This window comes from Panthera uncia, chromosome E1 (genome assembly GCF_023721935.1).
Source record: "Panthera uncia isolate 11264 chromosome E1, Puncia_PCG_1.0, whole genome shotgun sequence".
Taxonomy (NCBI): domain Eukaryota; kingdom Metazoa; phylum Chordata; class Mammalia; order Carnivora; family Felidae; genus Panthera; species Panthera uncia.
Window position 1 is genome coordinate 49,980,772 of NC_064814.1, and position 16,593 is coordinate 49,997,364.

Here is a 16,593-nt window from a genome sequence, read left to right on the forward strand (position 1 = left end):
GGAGGGTCAGGGATCATGTGACTTACGTTGTCACGCAAGTGGTGGTAGCAGGCTACGTTCTGACTCCGTATGATATACGGGCTCAGGGTCTTTTAACAGTGGCTTTTCCTTTTCCAGAACATTCTACCCTGACTCTTGCATGGGGTAAGGAAATGAGCAGAGTCACAGTAGTTTTTCTCCTTACTCTCTGGTGAAAAGAGAACAGTGGCTGCTCTTGAAAGCGACTGAATGCTCACACACACCCAAAGTGTTGCTAGAGTTGAAACCTCCTGGCTCTAGCGGGCAGTGGTGAGATACATTTGTGCCGGGAACACAGGAGCACAGCGAGAAGCTGCTGGGCCGGCTGGTGCATTTTCTTCCCATCAGTATTGTTGTCACCATGGTCTAACCAGCAGTTGCAGGCACGGGGAGGCCCCAAGTGTCCTGCGGTCCTGGCAGGGACCTGGGGTTGGAACACACCTGACCCTTCACCTTGTGGCAGAAGACAATGGTGAATTCTGGCCCTCTCCCGGACTCCAGGAAGATGAGGCCTGCCCCAGCCACAGAGCCCTCAGGAGCAAGGCTCTCCTTAATCATTCCTTCACTGGGGAGAGAGCTCTGGAGAGAGGGAGGCATGGACACCACTGGCTTTTTCAGAACAAAAGCAAAGAATGGCGGAGTGTGTTGGGATTCATCCAGAGAAGCCTCCAGCTTTGGGCCTTGGAGGACTCACAGTCCGAGTTGCAGATGGGCTGAAAACAGAGGCATCTTCTCTTGCAGACTCTCATTGGCCACGAGGGAGCTGTGAAGTGTCTGTGCTTTGACCCGTGGCATCTCGTCTCAGGAGGTGCAGATGGCCTGGTCATGGCCTGGAGCATGGTGGCAAAGTACGAGCGGTGCCTCATGGCCTTCAAGCATCCGAAGTAGGTGCCAGGAAAGCCCTGGTTGATGGATGTGGGACTCTCTCCTTTTCCCTCACAGCCTAGATTTTGTAACAACGGTACTAGATGTGGGTTAGGCTCATGACACATGTGACACATTTATATCCGTTATCAGACGACATTAGGCGCGTTCCGGGTGGTATGGCCACACGCTTACATCTGTTTATGAATATTGGCAGAGCCATCCCAAATAATGCCAATTCCAGTAAACTGAAAATTCTTGGAGTTGGTCTTTACCCCAGGCCTCTACTTAAAATCATCCAAGTGCCAAAGATTTAAAAATAACCAAGGGGTTAAAGAAGGAGCTTTCTTACAAGTCTGCCGGCTACATTCTATTCCAGGACGGCAAACGTCTCATTTTACAATTCCAATCCCAGTTTAGTGGTGGTGGCTGCTTGGAGCCAGTGGAGAAGTAGTCTGAGGTCACATTTGAGCTTGTTTGCAGAGGATCTTGTGGTCACTTAATGGTTCTGCCACGGCCACGGGTTTTTATAGGCTGTGTGATGTCACTCTTGTACCGCGTGAACAACGCTTCTTCCCCTGCGTGCGTTATCAAAAACTCTAGGGAAACAAGATGCTACCCTAGTTGACTAAAAGAGTGAATGGAGGGGCGCCTGGGTGGCGCAGTCGGTTAAGCGTCCGACTTCAGCCAGGTCACGATCTCGCGGTCCGTGAGTTCGAGCCCCGCGTCGGGCTCTGGGCTGATGCCTCGGAGCCTGGAGCCTGTTTCCGATTCTGTGTCTCCCTCTGTCTCTGCCCCTCCCCCGTTCATGCTCTGTCTCTCTCTGTCCCAAAAATAAATAAAAAAAAAAGTTGAAAAAAAAAAATTAAAAAAAAAAAAAAAAAAAAAGAGTGAATGGATCTTCTAGGGGACCTATCACCGAGAGTTATTTAGTAAAATATGGCCCTAGATTTCCTCGTGTCTTCGTAGGAACCTCTTGAGCCGGCACGCTGGCCTTGTGGGAGGTGGAAGGGGATTTGAGTTACATGTGTGTGTTTACTCTTTGTGGTGTGTGACCGCGTTATTGGTGAGTAGGTGCTGGGAAGGGCTTCTGTTCAGTGATTTATCTGGGGTTATCAATAAGCCTCTTAGCATGTTGTCTGGATTACCAAAACTTACGAAAGGAAAGAGTCAGGCTTTAGGATGTCGCCTGAAAGTTGTAATTATATGTTTTTATTTTATTTATTTATTAAATGTTTATTTATTTAGTTTGAGAGAGAGCGCGCGAGCATAAGAAGGGGAGGGGCAGGGAGAGAGAGGGAGACACAGAATCCGAAGCAGGCTCCAGGCTCTGAGCTGTCAGCACAGAGCCCGACGCGGGGCTCGAACCCACGGACCGTGAGATCATGACCTGAGCCCAAGTCAGAAGCTTAACCGACTAAGCCACCCAAATGCCTCTTATTTTCACTTTTAGATGGGGCGACCAGTTGATCGACTGATCTATCCATCACAGGAGCCACATTGACCTCTTTGCTGTCCTTTGAACGTGCTAAGCGTGCTGTAGCTTTCAAGGTCTTTGTTGTTTCTGTTTTGCTAGTGGTTGGGGCCTTGAAGTGTCTTAATCTGACCAGGGCTAAGGCCGAATGGTATGGGGTGAATGTCATTCTGTTAACACATTATGTCAATAATCATACTCCAAAACCTGAGCTGACACTCACCTTTTCATCAGATATTTGTTGAGGACCTTCTACGAGCTGGGCCTTGTGTTAGGTGCTGGGCATGCAGAGATGAGTAAGAGACAGGTTGTGAGAATTTAACAGTGTACCTGAAGCTTGTGTATGTGTGTGCGAGGGGAGGGGAGACGATGGAGATAGAGGGTGGTTTTGTGGAGAAGGTAGCACATGAGCAAGGCCACAGACGGACCTGGATGGGTACAGATGGCAGGGATCCAAGGACTTGTTTGACACATAAGATCTAACAAATTGGTGGCATCAGATTCAACTTAAAGAAAATTTTTAAGTTTATTTATTTTGAGCGAGAGCGCACAAGCTTGAGCAGGGGTGGGGTAAAGAGAGGGGGAGAGGAATAATCCCAAGCAGGCTTCGAGTTGTTGGCACGGAGCCGGGTGCGGGGCTTGGACCCGCGAACCACGAGATCAGGACCTGAACCAAAGTCGGATGCTTAACCGATTGAGCCACCCAGGCGCTCCCGAATTCAACTTTTTAGCATCATTAACAGGAATGGGGTAATTACATTTTGTAGCTGAATACTCCACACGTCTGGAGGCCCGCTTGGCTGCAGCCGCTGTGGGAAGGTTTTGTGGGAAGCATCTACGTCACCTGGCCCTCTCTCTTCTGCTGGTCACCACCAAAGGGAGCTCACACATTTCGTCCCTGGGTAAAACTTTCCTTCGGGACGTTTCACTGGAAGAATGAAAGCCGCTCATTTAAGATCCCAAAGGAACTGCTTAAACACTGGGTTTTTGCTTCCTATAAAGATGATCATTTCCCCATGTGTGGATTTCTTTCTTCACTGATGCTAGGGACGCCTGGCTGGCTCCATTGGTGGAGCGTGACTCCCGATCTCGGGGTTGTCGGTTCGAGCCCCGTGTTGGGTGTAGAGATCACTGAAAAATATCTAGTGATACTATCTGAAAAGGCATCAAAACAGTAAGTTCTCAGCATGACTTTTTCAGAAGTCATTAGCTAGGAACCAAATTGTAAGAGAAAGGCGTGATCACCTCTGGATCAGACCCCCCCCCCCCCCCCCCGCCCCGGCCAAAAAACCCCAAACAAATAAAAAACAAAACAAAACAAAAATGCAAAAGCACAAAACCCGTGACAGAAGCCTCTGTGTTTCGCCACCTTGTGGCACTGTGACCGGACTGCAGGAAAAATAACCACGGGATGGGAGGAGAGAGGACAGCCACGTCTTGAAGGTGAATGGCGGTCGTGACCGCTGCCTCCCCACCATACACAAAATACCCCACGCTACCAACACACCCAAGCCTTCCAGCAACACACGGGTACAGCCTGCCGCTCTGTTCTCTTCCAGGGAGGTGCTTCACGTGGCTCTTCTCTTCCTCCGGGTCATCAGCGCCTGTGCCGACGGCAAGATCCGCATTTACAATTTCCTAAACGGGAACTGTCTGAAGGTGATGAAAGTCAATGGCAGAGGTGACCCCGTGCTGTCCTTCTTTATTCAGGGCAACAGGTGGGTGGTAGGTGTGGAGGTCAGAGCCGTGAGCAATTCTGTTTGGATGATTTTCTGCTCCCCTGGGACACCAGCCTTGGCTTTGCTGGCAGGAGGAGAGAGTGGGCAGGGCTCTCCTCCAATTTTGGCAGTAGAAGGGTAATATTTTGGCTATACAGGGGTAATATTTTGGGTAATATTTTGGCGGTAGAAAGGTAATGGTCTTGCGGGGGACTAATCGGACTTTGCACAAAGCTTAGCAGTCGGGGTTCACATTGCTTTTAATTTGTTCCGGATGTCTGGGCAAGTCAGGCCGTGAGTACAGTTAAGGCACTGCCGTGAATGTGTAGACCCTGCTTGGCTCCCTGGCCCTGCCTTCTCTGACCATCTGTCTCTGATGCCCACTTCTTTTTTTTTTTTTTTTTTAATGTTTATTTATTTTTGAGAGAGAGAGAGAGAGAGACAGAGCGTAAGCAGGGAAGGCGCAGAGAGAGAGGGAGACACAGAATCCGAAGCAGGCTCCAGGCTCCGAGCTGTCAGCACAGAGCCTGACTAGGGGCTCGAACTCACGAGCTGTGAGATCACGACCTGAACCGAAGTCGGGAGCTTAACTGGCTGAGCCACCCAGGTGCCCCTTCTGATGCCCACTTCTAACGCAAGGAGACTTCTGGGAGGGTGGGGGATGGCTATAGCGGCCGGTCCAGTGTCCACTGGGGAAGAACCGAGCCGGTGGGTTTACAGAAACCAGAACAATGACTAATTATATATAGTATTACACTTGCTATATGCTAGGTTCGGGGTGATATTATGTGAAAATACCCAAATAGAATTGTCTTTTACACAGATCACTTGAGACATCAGTTAATCTCCCTGAATCATATTGCCTTCCTTTTTTTTTTTTTTTTTTTTTTTTTTGGTAAAGAACAAAAACCTGATGTTTTATTTATTTATTATTATTTTTAATTTTTTTTTACATCTATTTATTTACTTGGAGAGCGAGAGAGTGGGGAAGGGGCAGAGACAGAATCCTGAGTAGGCTCCGTGCTGTCAGCCCGACACGGGGCTTGATCCCATGAACCACGGGATCGTGACCAGAGCTGAAGTCGGACGCTTAACCGACTGAGCTACCCGGGTGCCCCACAGCTGTTCTGTTTAAATTTAGGGCATGCTCAGAGACTTTGGGGGTGATGGAGGGACAGGGGGAGCAAAGTCCTCTGTTACAGTTTTCCTCATCCCCATCACAGCAATAGAAACATGGTATTTGGATACTGTGCTTGAGAAAAAGGGTGAACTTCAAGACGGTGGGGTGCAGAATAGCTAAGTTTTCTGCGTTGGGCACCCTAGGAACTTGGTACTCACTCCGTGAATGGAAATTCACTTAAAAATATTTTAACTTGGGGGCCGCCTGGGTGGCTCAGTCGGTTAAACGCCAGAATTCGTCTCAGGTCATGATCTAGCGATTTGTGAGTTCGAGCCCCACATCGGGCTCTCTGCTGGCAGCACAGAGCCTGCCTTGGGTCCTCTGTCCCTCCCTCTCTCTCTGCCCCTCTCCCACTGGTTCCCTCTCTCTCTCTCTCTCCCTCTTTCAAAATAAATAAACTTAAAAAAATATTGTAATTTGCAAAGTAAAGTAATCAGAACACATGGCCGCGCTGACACTTAATTTTAAAGGAAACGACCCTCACCGCCCCGCCGGCTACCTTTCATCACTCCAGATCCTTCAGTAGCCGACACCGTCCTGCTTGTACAGTCTCTCCCCCCGGGCGCCGTTCCCTTGGCCTCGGCATTGGACACGACCGTGATTGACGTGCCTTATTTGGAGGCCCGGGCAGTGGCGGCCTTCATGCTCCTTTTGTGGGCGATCTTGTTGCTTTTGTTCCAGGATGGTGATCAACACAGAGAGCAATATTCTCATGTTCCAGTTTGAGAATGTTAAGTGGCAGTACTCCCTGGACAAGGCCAAACAAAAGAAGAAGGAGAAAGAAGAGGACAGGGAAGAAAACGGCCTTGTGGAAGTTCTCTCCAGGTCTAGCACTCAGGTTTCCAGCCTGAAGGACTCGTTATCCAGTCAACAAACCGTGACCCAGGAGTCCCTGTTAAGTAAACCAGGCAGGTCCCGAGTTTTCCGGAGGACAACCAGGTTACTTACAGGTAAGAGAACTGAATCCCAGGCCACCTCGGTGTACCCGATGGAGTGGATGAGAGGGTGGCAGGATGAGTTTCTTTGTAGGGAAAGAACGAGCATACAAGTTGGGGAGGGGCAGGGAGGGAGGGAGACACAGAATCCGAAGCAGGTTCCAGGCTCCGAGCTGTCAGCACAGAGCCCGACGTGGGACGTGGGGCTCGAACCCACGAACCGCGAGATCATGACCTGAGCCCAAGTTGGATGCTTAACTGACTGAGCCACCCAGGCGCCGCAATGATTTATTTTATTTAAGTTCATTTATTTATTTTGAGAGAGAGAGAGAGAGAGAGAGAGCGAGAATGGAGGAGAAGCAGAGAGAGAGAGAGGGAAAGACAGGATCCCAAGCAGGCTCCACACTGTCAGCACAGAGCCCCATGCAGGGCTCAAACTAAGGAACCGTGAGATCATGACCTGAGCTGAAAAGAGGAGTCGGATGCTTAAGCCACTGAGCCACCCAGGCGCCCACCAATGATTTCTTGAAAATGTAAATCTTCACCTTTAAGGAAGGTGGGAGCCCATTCTTTTTGATTCACCAACTGGTTAGCCAACTCAAGAGAATCTCCCGATTTTCAAGGCCTAGGTTTACAAACGTATTAGAATCTTTGTACAGTAGATAACTAATATCTACTATATACTTGCCATGAATACAAAAAGCAACCAACATCTGCGCCCATCCAAACATACATTACATAATTATTTCCTTAAAACAGAGGCAAGATATTATTGTACCACAGAAAAATGAGCTATGCAGAATGTATTATCTCGAGAGCCCTGATTGATAACATGCGTACCCAGAAAATATTAGTTATAAAGCAGATACGTGTGTGTGTGTGTGTGTGTGTGTGCGTGAGTGCTGTTGGGAATGCTATTTATAAGACGCACAGAGAATAAATTAGGAGTGGGGTACAGTAGCCAGACTCCTTCCTTTTACCTGTCCCCGATTTTGGCATGGATAACTGGATCCCCAGATCTAAAGAGAACATCAAGAGATCACGTCCAGGCAAACACTACAAATGATCAGCTCTCTCTTGAGGAGACCAAGAGGTTTAGGTGGTGCTTAAAGCTTGGCAATCAGTAGGAAAAGTGGGTGAGAGGAAGGGCAGGAGGGGATGTAGATCTCAGTCTCCGGATGACTTACCTAGTGTGACACAACAACAAACAAGGTGATAGTCTGGGTGAAAATCATTCGATGACCAGCTATGCGCCCCGCCCCCCCCCCCTTATGTTGACCTAATCGAATTATATAATTACTGTGACTTCCTCCTCAATCTTCAGTAGGAGTGTTAACAGAGGCACCTCAAACTCAAGGAAAGTCAAAATCACCCCGAAGATACGGCAAGAAGAGGGCGAGTCCTGTTTGTAAGGAAACAAGGGGGCATAGATGGTGGGCAAGAGAGTTTGGAAGCAAAAATCCTTGCAGGGGATACGACAAATGGTGATACTTTATTCTGGATCAGGGGCAAGATCCTCTCTCTCTCTCTTGCTCGCTCACTTTTCCCCATCTAGTTTTTCAGCAAGTCCATGACCTTGCTTATCTTTGAGAATTCAGAATGGATAAAATGTCTGGCTTTTCTTAAGGGTGATTGGTTTTTCCTTCATTGTTCCCTTACGCACAGCCTGAGAACTTCTGTAAGAGCTGCCTTTCCAGTTTTGGTCTCACAGCCTGCCTCCTCCCTGCCACTGAGACTTCTCACTTCTGGGACTATTGCGTCATCAGGAATAGAATGTCCCTTTGTTGTTTTGGAGAGACTGTGGTAAAGATTTAAAATGCCTTTCAAATATTTTTGGTTAATAGGATAGCACTTGAGTCGAACTCCCTGCAGAGACTAGCTTCAAGGTGAAGTTTCAGGAGGGCTCTACTAACAAGGGCTCTACTATATCCTTGAATATACATATGTTTATGTACCTGTACAGGTATACCTGCAAGGGTAAAGTCTTAGCAGTGGCGTTGCCAAGACAAAGGATAACGGCCCTTAACAGTTAGAAAGGTATCGGGGCACCTGGGTGGCTCAGTAGGTTAAGCGTCGCACTTCGGCTCAGGTCGTGATCTCACAGTTCGTGAGTTCAAGCCCCATATCGGGCTCTCTGCTGTCAGCACAGAGCCTGCTTCAGCTCCTCTGTCTCCCTCTCTCTGCCCCTCCCCTGCTCTCACACACGATCTCTCTTAAAAATAAATAAACATAAAAAAATTGGAAAGATATTGATATCGCACCCCTATGTTTATTGCAGCATTATTTACGATAGCCAAATTATGGAAGCAACCCAAGTGTCCATCAGTAGAGGAATGGATAAAGAAGATGTGGGTTGTGTGTGCGTGTGTGTGTGTGTGTATTTACTTGCATATATACATATACTATATACAAATATATACATGTATATACCCCACATATGTACATTATATATATTTGTGCATACACACACACATACACACACTGAAATATTACTCAGCCATGAAAAGAATGAAATCTTGCCATTTGCAACAACACGGATAGATCTAGAGGGTATAATGGTAAGCGAAATAAGTTAGAGAAAGACAAATACTGTATGATTTCACTCATATGTGGAATATAAGAAATCAAAGGAACAAAGAAAAAAAAGATACCAAACAACAGACCCTTAACTATGGAGAACAAACAGATGGTTGCCAGAGGGGAGGTGAGTGGGGGGATGGGTGAAATAGGTAAAGGGAATTAAGAGTACACTTATCTTGATGAGCACTGAGTAATGTACAGAATTGTTGAATCATTTATTGTACAGTTGAAATTAACATAACACTCCATGTTAACTATACTGGAATTAAAATTAAAAAAAAAATAATAATACCAAAAGAGGGGAACGCTAACATAGCTGATTGGATTTGGAAAAAAAATTAGAAAGATATTGCCATAGTTATCCTTAAAAATGATATACCAATTTACAGTCCCACCAACAGTGCATGAGAGCTCCCACCACACCCGGGCACGTCCAAACTGGGTGTTAGCCATCATTTTGTACTTGCTTATATGGTAAGTAAAAATAGTTTCTGCATTTCTTTGAGGTGGGTCGCTAACAAGCTAAGTGTCCACCAGCGGGCAGTGATGAAGTAGATACGGAAAAATTCACACTATGGAATACTCGCTAACAGCTACAAATTGTATCATGAGGACCTACATGTATTGACTTGGAAAGAGATCCATGATATATTATTATATGAAGAAAGACACGCTAGTGAACAATGAGTTATCACAATTCCTTTTTTAAAAAATTTGGGGGGTGCCTGGGTGGCTCAGTTGGTTGAGCGTCCGACTTTGGCTCAGGTCATGATCTCACGGTCTGTGGGTTCAAGCCCCACATTGGGCTCTGTGCTGACGGCTTGGAGCCTGGAGCCCGCTTTGGATTCTGTGCCCCCCCCCCCCCCCCCCCCGTTCCTCCCCTCCCCCCCCCTTTCCCCTCTCTAAAAAAAAAAGATTAAAAAAAAATGTGAGTTTGTTGACACACAATGTTACATTAGTTTCAGGTAAATGACATACTGTTTTGACAAGTTAACACATTATGCTATGTCCCCATTACATTGCTGTTACAATATCATTGACTGTATTCCTTATGCTGTGCCTTTTATTCCCATGACTTACTCATTTAGTAACTGGAAGCCTGTATCTCCCACTCCCCTTCACCCATTTTGCTCATTCTTCCCCCACCCCCTTCCCTCTGGCAACCATCTCTGTATTTATAGGTCCGATTCTACTTTTATTCATTTATTGTTGTTGTTGTTTAAGATTCCACTTTTGAGTGAAATCTGGTGGTATTCATCTTTCTTGGTTTGACTTGTTGCACTTAGCATCATACCCTCCAGGTATTTTCTGTGTTGTCTCAAATGGCATGATCTCATTCTTTTTATGGCTGCTTAAACATCTTCATAATCCATTCATCTATTGTTGGGCATCTACATCGCTTCCATATCTTGGCTATTGTAAATAATACTATAATAAACATAAGGATGCATATATTGAATTAGTGTTTTTGTTTTCTTTGGGTAAATATCCAATAGTGGAAATACTCCATACTGTTTTCCATCGTGGCTCCACTGATTTGCAGTCCTACGAACAGTGCACGAGAGTTCCTTTCTCTCCACATTCTTGCCAATGCTTTTATCTTGTATTTTTTATTTTAGTCATTCTGACAGGTGCAAAATGGTATCTCATTGTGGTTTTGATTTGCATTTCTCTGCAAATTATTAGAGATGTTGAGCATCTTTTCATGCATCTGTTGACCATCCGTGTGTCTTCTTTGGCAAAATGTCTGTTCAGGTCCTCTGCCCATTTTTTAAATTGGGTTGTTTTTTTGGTGATGAGTTGTGTAAGTTCTTTACATATTTTGGATATTAACCCCTGGTCGGATAGATCATTTGCAAATATCTCCCACCATTCAGTAGGTTACCTTTTTGTTTTCTTGGTGGTTTCCTTTGCTGTGTGCAAAAGCCTTTTATTTTGATGTAGTGCTGATGTTCCCCCCCCCCCCCCCCTTTTTTTTTTTTTTTTTTGCTTTTGTTCCCCTTGCCTTGGGAGACCTAGGAGATGTATCTAGAAAAATCTTGCTACGACTGATGTCAGACAGATTACTGCCCGTGTTCTAGGATTTTTATGGCTTCGGGTCTCACATTTAGGTCTTTAATCCATTTTGGGTTTATTTTTGTGTGTAGTGTTAAAGGGTGGTCCAGTTTCATTCTTTCGCTTGTAGCTGCCCAGTTTTCCCAGCACCATTCATTGAAGAGACTGTTTTTCCCCATTGTACATTCTTGCTTTCTGTGTCATAGATTGACCATATAATTACGGGTTTATTTCTGGGCTCTGTGTTCTGTTCCATTGGTCTATGTCTCTCTTTCTTTTTTTTGAATGCCAGCACCATACTGTTTTGATTACTACAGCCTTCTAGTGTATGTCAAAATCTGAATTCTGATACCTCCAGCTTTGTTTTTCTTTCTTAAGATGGCTTTGGCTATTTGAGGTCTTTTGTGGCTTCATACGTATTTCGGTGTTTTTTCTTCTAGTTTTGTGAAAAATGCTGTTGGTATATTATTCAGGGATTACACTGAATCTGTAGATGGCTTTGGGAAATCTGGATATTTTAACAATATTAATTTTTCCAGTCCGTAAGCACGGAATACCTGTTTTCTGTCATCTTTAATTTCTTTCATCAATGTCTTATAGTTCAGAGTTTAAGTCTCATCTCTTTGATTGAATTTATTTCTAGGTATTTTATTATTCTTGGTGCAATTGAAAATGGGAGTGTTTTTAAAATTCTTCTTTCTGCTGCTTCATTATTAGTGTATATAAATGCTACGAATTTCTGCTACTAATTTTGCATCCTGCAACTTTATGGAATGCACTCAGTACTTCCAGTAGTGTTTTGGTAGTCATAAGGATTTTCTATGTATAGTATCATGTCATCTGGAAATAGTGACAGTTTAACTTCTTTACCAACGTGGACACTTCTTATTTCTTTTTCTTATCTGATTGCTATGGCTAGGACTTCCAGTACTACGTTGAATAAATGTGGTGAGAGTGGACATCCTTGTCTTATTCCTGATCTTAGGGTAAAAGTTTTCAGTTTTCACCATGGAGTATAATGTGGGTTGTGGATTTTCATGTCCGGCCTTCATTATGTTGAGGTATGTTCCCTCTACCCCCACTTTCTTGACGCAATTCCTTTTCTTAATGTTTTTATTTTTTATTTTTGAGAGAGAGAGAGCGAGAGACAGAGTATGAGTGGAGGAGGGACAGAAAGAGTGAGACATAGAATCTGAAGCAGGCTCCAGGCTCTGAGCTGTCAACGCAGAGCCCGACGTGGGGCTCAAACCCACAAATTGTGGGATCGTGACCCGAGACGAAGTCAGATGCTTAACTAACTGAGCCACCCATGTGCCCCCAAACAATTCCTTTTTCTAAAGGAGAAAAACTGTGTGTTTTCATGTACACACACACACACACACACAGAGTGGTTGATTCTGGGATTAAAAAGGACAGTGGGGAAGATTTTAACATCTTAATTTTATTTAGTTTTATATGCTTTAGTAAGAATATTTAATATTTTACTATTTACTATTTTAACATCAATTTAACAATATTTAATCATCAATTCAATATTATAATTATTAAATACTATTTAATGTAATAATTTAACATTTAGTAATTTAATAAAATATTATTTATTTAACAAAGTGGACAGGGAGATATTTGAAGCTTCATCCCATCTTAGTATGTCCATACACAAACATCTTGGGATAAAACCTATTTTGTCAAGGAAAATTATATGTTCAGCACACTGTTGCATTTTATTTTCTAGTTATGCATTGGTATAGTTTGGGATACAGATTGTTTTTAATGTTTATTTATTTTTGACAGAAAGAGAGAGACAGAGAGGGAGAGAGAGAGAGACAGCACAAGTGGGGGAGGGGCAGAGAGAGAGGGAGAGACAGAATATGAAGCAGGCCAGGCTCCGAGCTGTCAGCACAGAGCCCGACCTGGGGCTCGAACCCACGAACCGCGAGATCATGACCGGAGCCAAAGTTGGACTCTTAACCGACTGAGCTACCCAGTCACCCCACGTACAGATTTTTAATTGTTAGGTCAGACTAGACAATGACTTTCATGACTCAGTTATTCCTTTCGTAAAATGGGGATAATGCTTTCAGTGTATCTGTGAGGTATTGGAGGGAGTGAAAAGCCCAAGTGAAAGAGAGATAATAGATTTGCTCACATGTGAAGACATCCTTGTTACTTCTAGGTATTAGGCGCCTTGGAAGTCTTGACCGTCATGCAGCATGTCAGAATGAATCTCTTAGCCCTGTCAAGTGACTTTTAGAACTGCTGCTATCGTTAAAAAACATTTTAGGAACTCTTGTTCAGGAAATACCTTTTTTGGTCACATTGTGATATATTTAGGCTGTATATTTTGATGCAGTTTTGAGTTTGGAAGATGTCCAAAGATCATTTGGAATCAAATTTGATAAATAATTAATAAGATAGAGGTCAAACTTTGTGTTGCAGTTTTTGTTTAAAAATAGAGATCAGTGGGGTACCTGGTGGCTCAGTGGTTAAGCGACCAACTCTTGGTTTCAGCTCAGGTCATGATCTCACGGTTCATGGGACTGAACCCCATGTCTGGCTCTGTGCTGACAGTGCTGATCCTGCTTGGGATTCTCTCTCTCCCTCTCTCTTTGCCCCTCCCTCGCTTGTGCTCTCTCTCAAGATAAATAAACATTTAAAAAAAATAGAGATTTGTTACTATAAATTTATAAGGCCTATTTTGTGTGAATCATAAATGAGGTAGAAAGCACCTTCCCACAGGGAAGTCACAAAATGTGTGGAACATTGGGATTACATATGTTCCCTCCAAAATATGCATATCTAGAGCTTAATACACACTTGCACACAAATACCAATATATTTCGTAAAAACTTGTCGTGTTGAATATGTCATAATTTCTAGCGTTATAGAGGATTTTTGCCCACATGACGGCATACCCATTGGACAACAAAGACCTCAGATGGGTTTAACTTCCATGCATAACGAATTACTATTTTTCATGGAACACTCTGACTTGCTTTTGTTTTCTTTTTTTGAAAAACCAGATGATGAGAAAATTCAAAAAGAAAGACGCCCCGTAGACATGATCAAACGCTCGAAGAAAAAGTCCTGGCAAATCCCTATGTCACCTGACCAGTTCCTACTGACCGTTAATGCCCTGCAGCAGGCCCATAATTCGGGGGCATTTGCCTATCCCCGTAGGCCGCAAACCCAAGTCATCGATGCCCAGGGACCTTCGATTCCACACCCAAGGAAGGTCTTGAGTTTCAAAGGAAAATCAATCCAACACGCAGTTGATAGGTTGAGGCGCAGCGAACCTCCCATAGATGTGAAACAAACCAACATTCCCCTGGAGATCCAGAAACTGCAGCCCAACCTGAAGAACTCTTTGCACAGTCCCCGAGTCCAGTCCACCATACCCCAGCCCGTGATAATCCACCCCCGACTCACCGGCAGCTGCAAGGGTGAAGACCAAGTGGCCAGCTCCATCGACGGGACCGTGCGCGCCTTCAGCCCATTAACCAGCACGCAGGTCATTAAACCGAACCGCATGCTGGCTCCACCAGCGGGCATGACAACCAAATCCGTCAAGAGAGAACGACCTCACTTCTGTACGACCCTTGATCCCTTTAGAGCGAACACTCAGTTCATGTTGTTGACTGTAAGGGAGGAGAAAGAGTACAGGGAGGCCAAGAGGAAGGAGCATCAGGCCAGGAAGCCCACTGAAGTGCTCGATCCAGAAAAAGCCAGCAGATCTGCATGGATCAGGAAGATCCAAGGCCTGCCTATAGATAATTTCCTGAAGCAAGGGAAAATAGCGGCTCCTGAACTTGGACAAAACATGTTTATCTGAACAAGCCTTGGGGCATGAACATCTTACAATAAACAGAAAACCAAGTGGATGTTGGGGTTTGGCTACTTGTTTTCTTTGTTTGTTTGTTTGTTTGTTTGTTTTGGACTGGCCCTTGGCAATGTGGGGAGTCCGAATTATCTTCCTAGAAGCCAAAGAATGGATATAATCAAAGTAAGAAAAGAGGGGGAGCTGGGAGCTGGGAGCGATTGGCATCTGTGTTCCCACTGAAAGCCACTGAAACTTATGAAAGCCCAACTTCACTGGTGGGAGATGGGAAAGTGATCATTGGAAATTAAATACCACTCATCATTACCAGTTCAGGGCTACCATTCTGATCGCACATGAATGACGGGATTGTGTTAGAATAATGCATTGGAATTCTCTGGTATTTTTGCACGGAAGCCTGATGAAGTTCAATGAGCTCAGTTAAGCATCTAAAAGGAGATACCCTCAATGGGGTTGACCTATTGCATTGGAGAACGTTATGCGTTCTTTTCCTTCTCAGGGCTCTTATGGAAGAGAATTAGGCATAGACATCTTTTCTTCGAAGAGGGACACTAATATCAAGTGTGTGGATGTTTCTACTTAGACCTTCCAAGATGGTGTCAGGGACCAGGCAGGTAAAAGAGGGCGGCACGCTACCGGAGCGATGGCCCATCGGAGAGCTCAAGCCTCCTACTCCGTGGCTCAGCATGACCATAGGGTGGTGTGAGATAGTAGAAAATATAGATTGGTCTCTGCCCCCAGTTCCTGGCACAGAGCTCCTGAAACCCTTATAAATTCCTAAGTGATACGAACACCAGGAACATCTCTTCTTTTTAACGTGGCGACTCAGAGTGGGCTCCTGGATGGGTCCTCGATGGGGGCTGGTCGGTCACCAGAAAGCTCGGGAATTTTAGCCCCACCCCACATCCTCTCCAGAGAGGAGAGAGCTCCAGAGAGGAGTTAATGATCCATCATGCCTACGGTGATGAAACCTCCGTAAAAATCTCAACAGTATGGGGTTCAGAGTGCTTCCAGATTGGTGCACACATCCATGCACTGGGAGGGTGATGCACCCCAACTCCATGGACCCTCCCAGGCCTTGCCCATATGTGTCTCTTTGTCCGGTTGTTCATCTGTATCTTTTAATAAGCTGGCACATGTAAGTGTTTCCTCGAGTTCTGTGAACTCCTCTAGCAAATTACTTGAACTCAAGAGGGAGGGTCATCGGAACCTCAAATCTATAGCCAGTTGGTCAGGAGCGCAGTGATAAACTGGGCATGTGAAGAATGAGTGTATGTGAGAGACAGAAAGAGAGAGGGAGAGCTGGCACGCACGAGAGTCTTCTGGGACTGAGCCCGTAACCTGTGGGATCTGGCTCTATCTCTTTAAAATGTCAGAATTGAATTGAATTGTAGGACACCCAGCTGCTGTCACTGAGAACTGCTTGGTGTGGGGAAGGAACTCCCACACATCTGGTGACCAGAAGTGAAGTGTTTTATGTGAAGAGTAAAAGAGACAGCAGAGAAGTACAGTAGGGAAGAAGTGGGCTTTTCCCTGTACAGCAGAGAGACTGAACTGAGACTTTCCTATACAGGTGGTAATGAATTCAAGTAGAATGCAAACCAAAAACAACACAAAACTCCACAACCCACACACTGGATGGGGCGCCAAACACATGGCATGGGCAGGCTAGAGGCACAGGCCACCTCTTCAGGGCCTTCGCTTTTCACCTCCAAGTGCGGGACCGTAATTCTTTGCCAAGGTTTCTCTCCTTTAAGAATTTATTTTTTTTCATTATTAGGATATTAAGTTTATTTCTTTATTAAAAAAGTTTTTTGGGGGGCCCTGGGTGGCTCAGTCCATTAAGCATCTGACTTCGGCTAGGGTCATGATCTTGCAGCTGGTGAGTTCTAGTCCCCCGTCGGGATCTGAGCTGATAGCGTGCAGCCTGG

General features: G+C 45.1%; 1 protein-coding gene across 3 annotated transcripts in view; it reads left to right on the forward strand.

Moving 5' to 3' along the window:
* The window catches only part of FBXW10B (F-box and WD repeat domain containing 10B), a 33,478-nt gene extending 18,773 nt beyond the window's left edge, over positions 1-14,705 (forward strand). For 2 of the 3 annotated variants that reach the window (XM_049636913.1, XM_049636916.1), the window contains 4 exons: positions 760-902; positions 3,916-4,074; positions 5,936-6,204; positions 13,848-14,705. In XM_049636913.1, coding sequence (XP_049492870.1) covers positions 760-902; positions 3,916-4,074; positions 5,936-6,204; positions 13,848-14,656 — 1,380 coding nt within the window. In that variant the 3' untranslated portion in view covers positions 14,657-14,705. The remainder of the gene's footprint in view (positions 1-759; positions 903-3,915; positions 4,075-5,935; positions 6,205-13,847) is intronic. The other variant, XM_049636914.1, reaches the window with a different exon arrangement.
* The last annotated feature ends 1,888 nt before the right edge of the window (positions 14,706-16,593 follow it).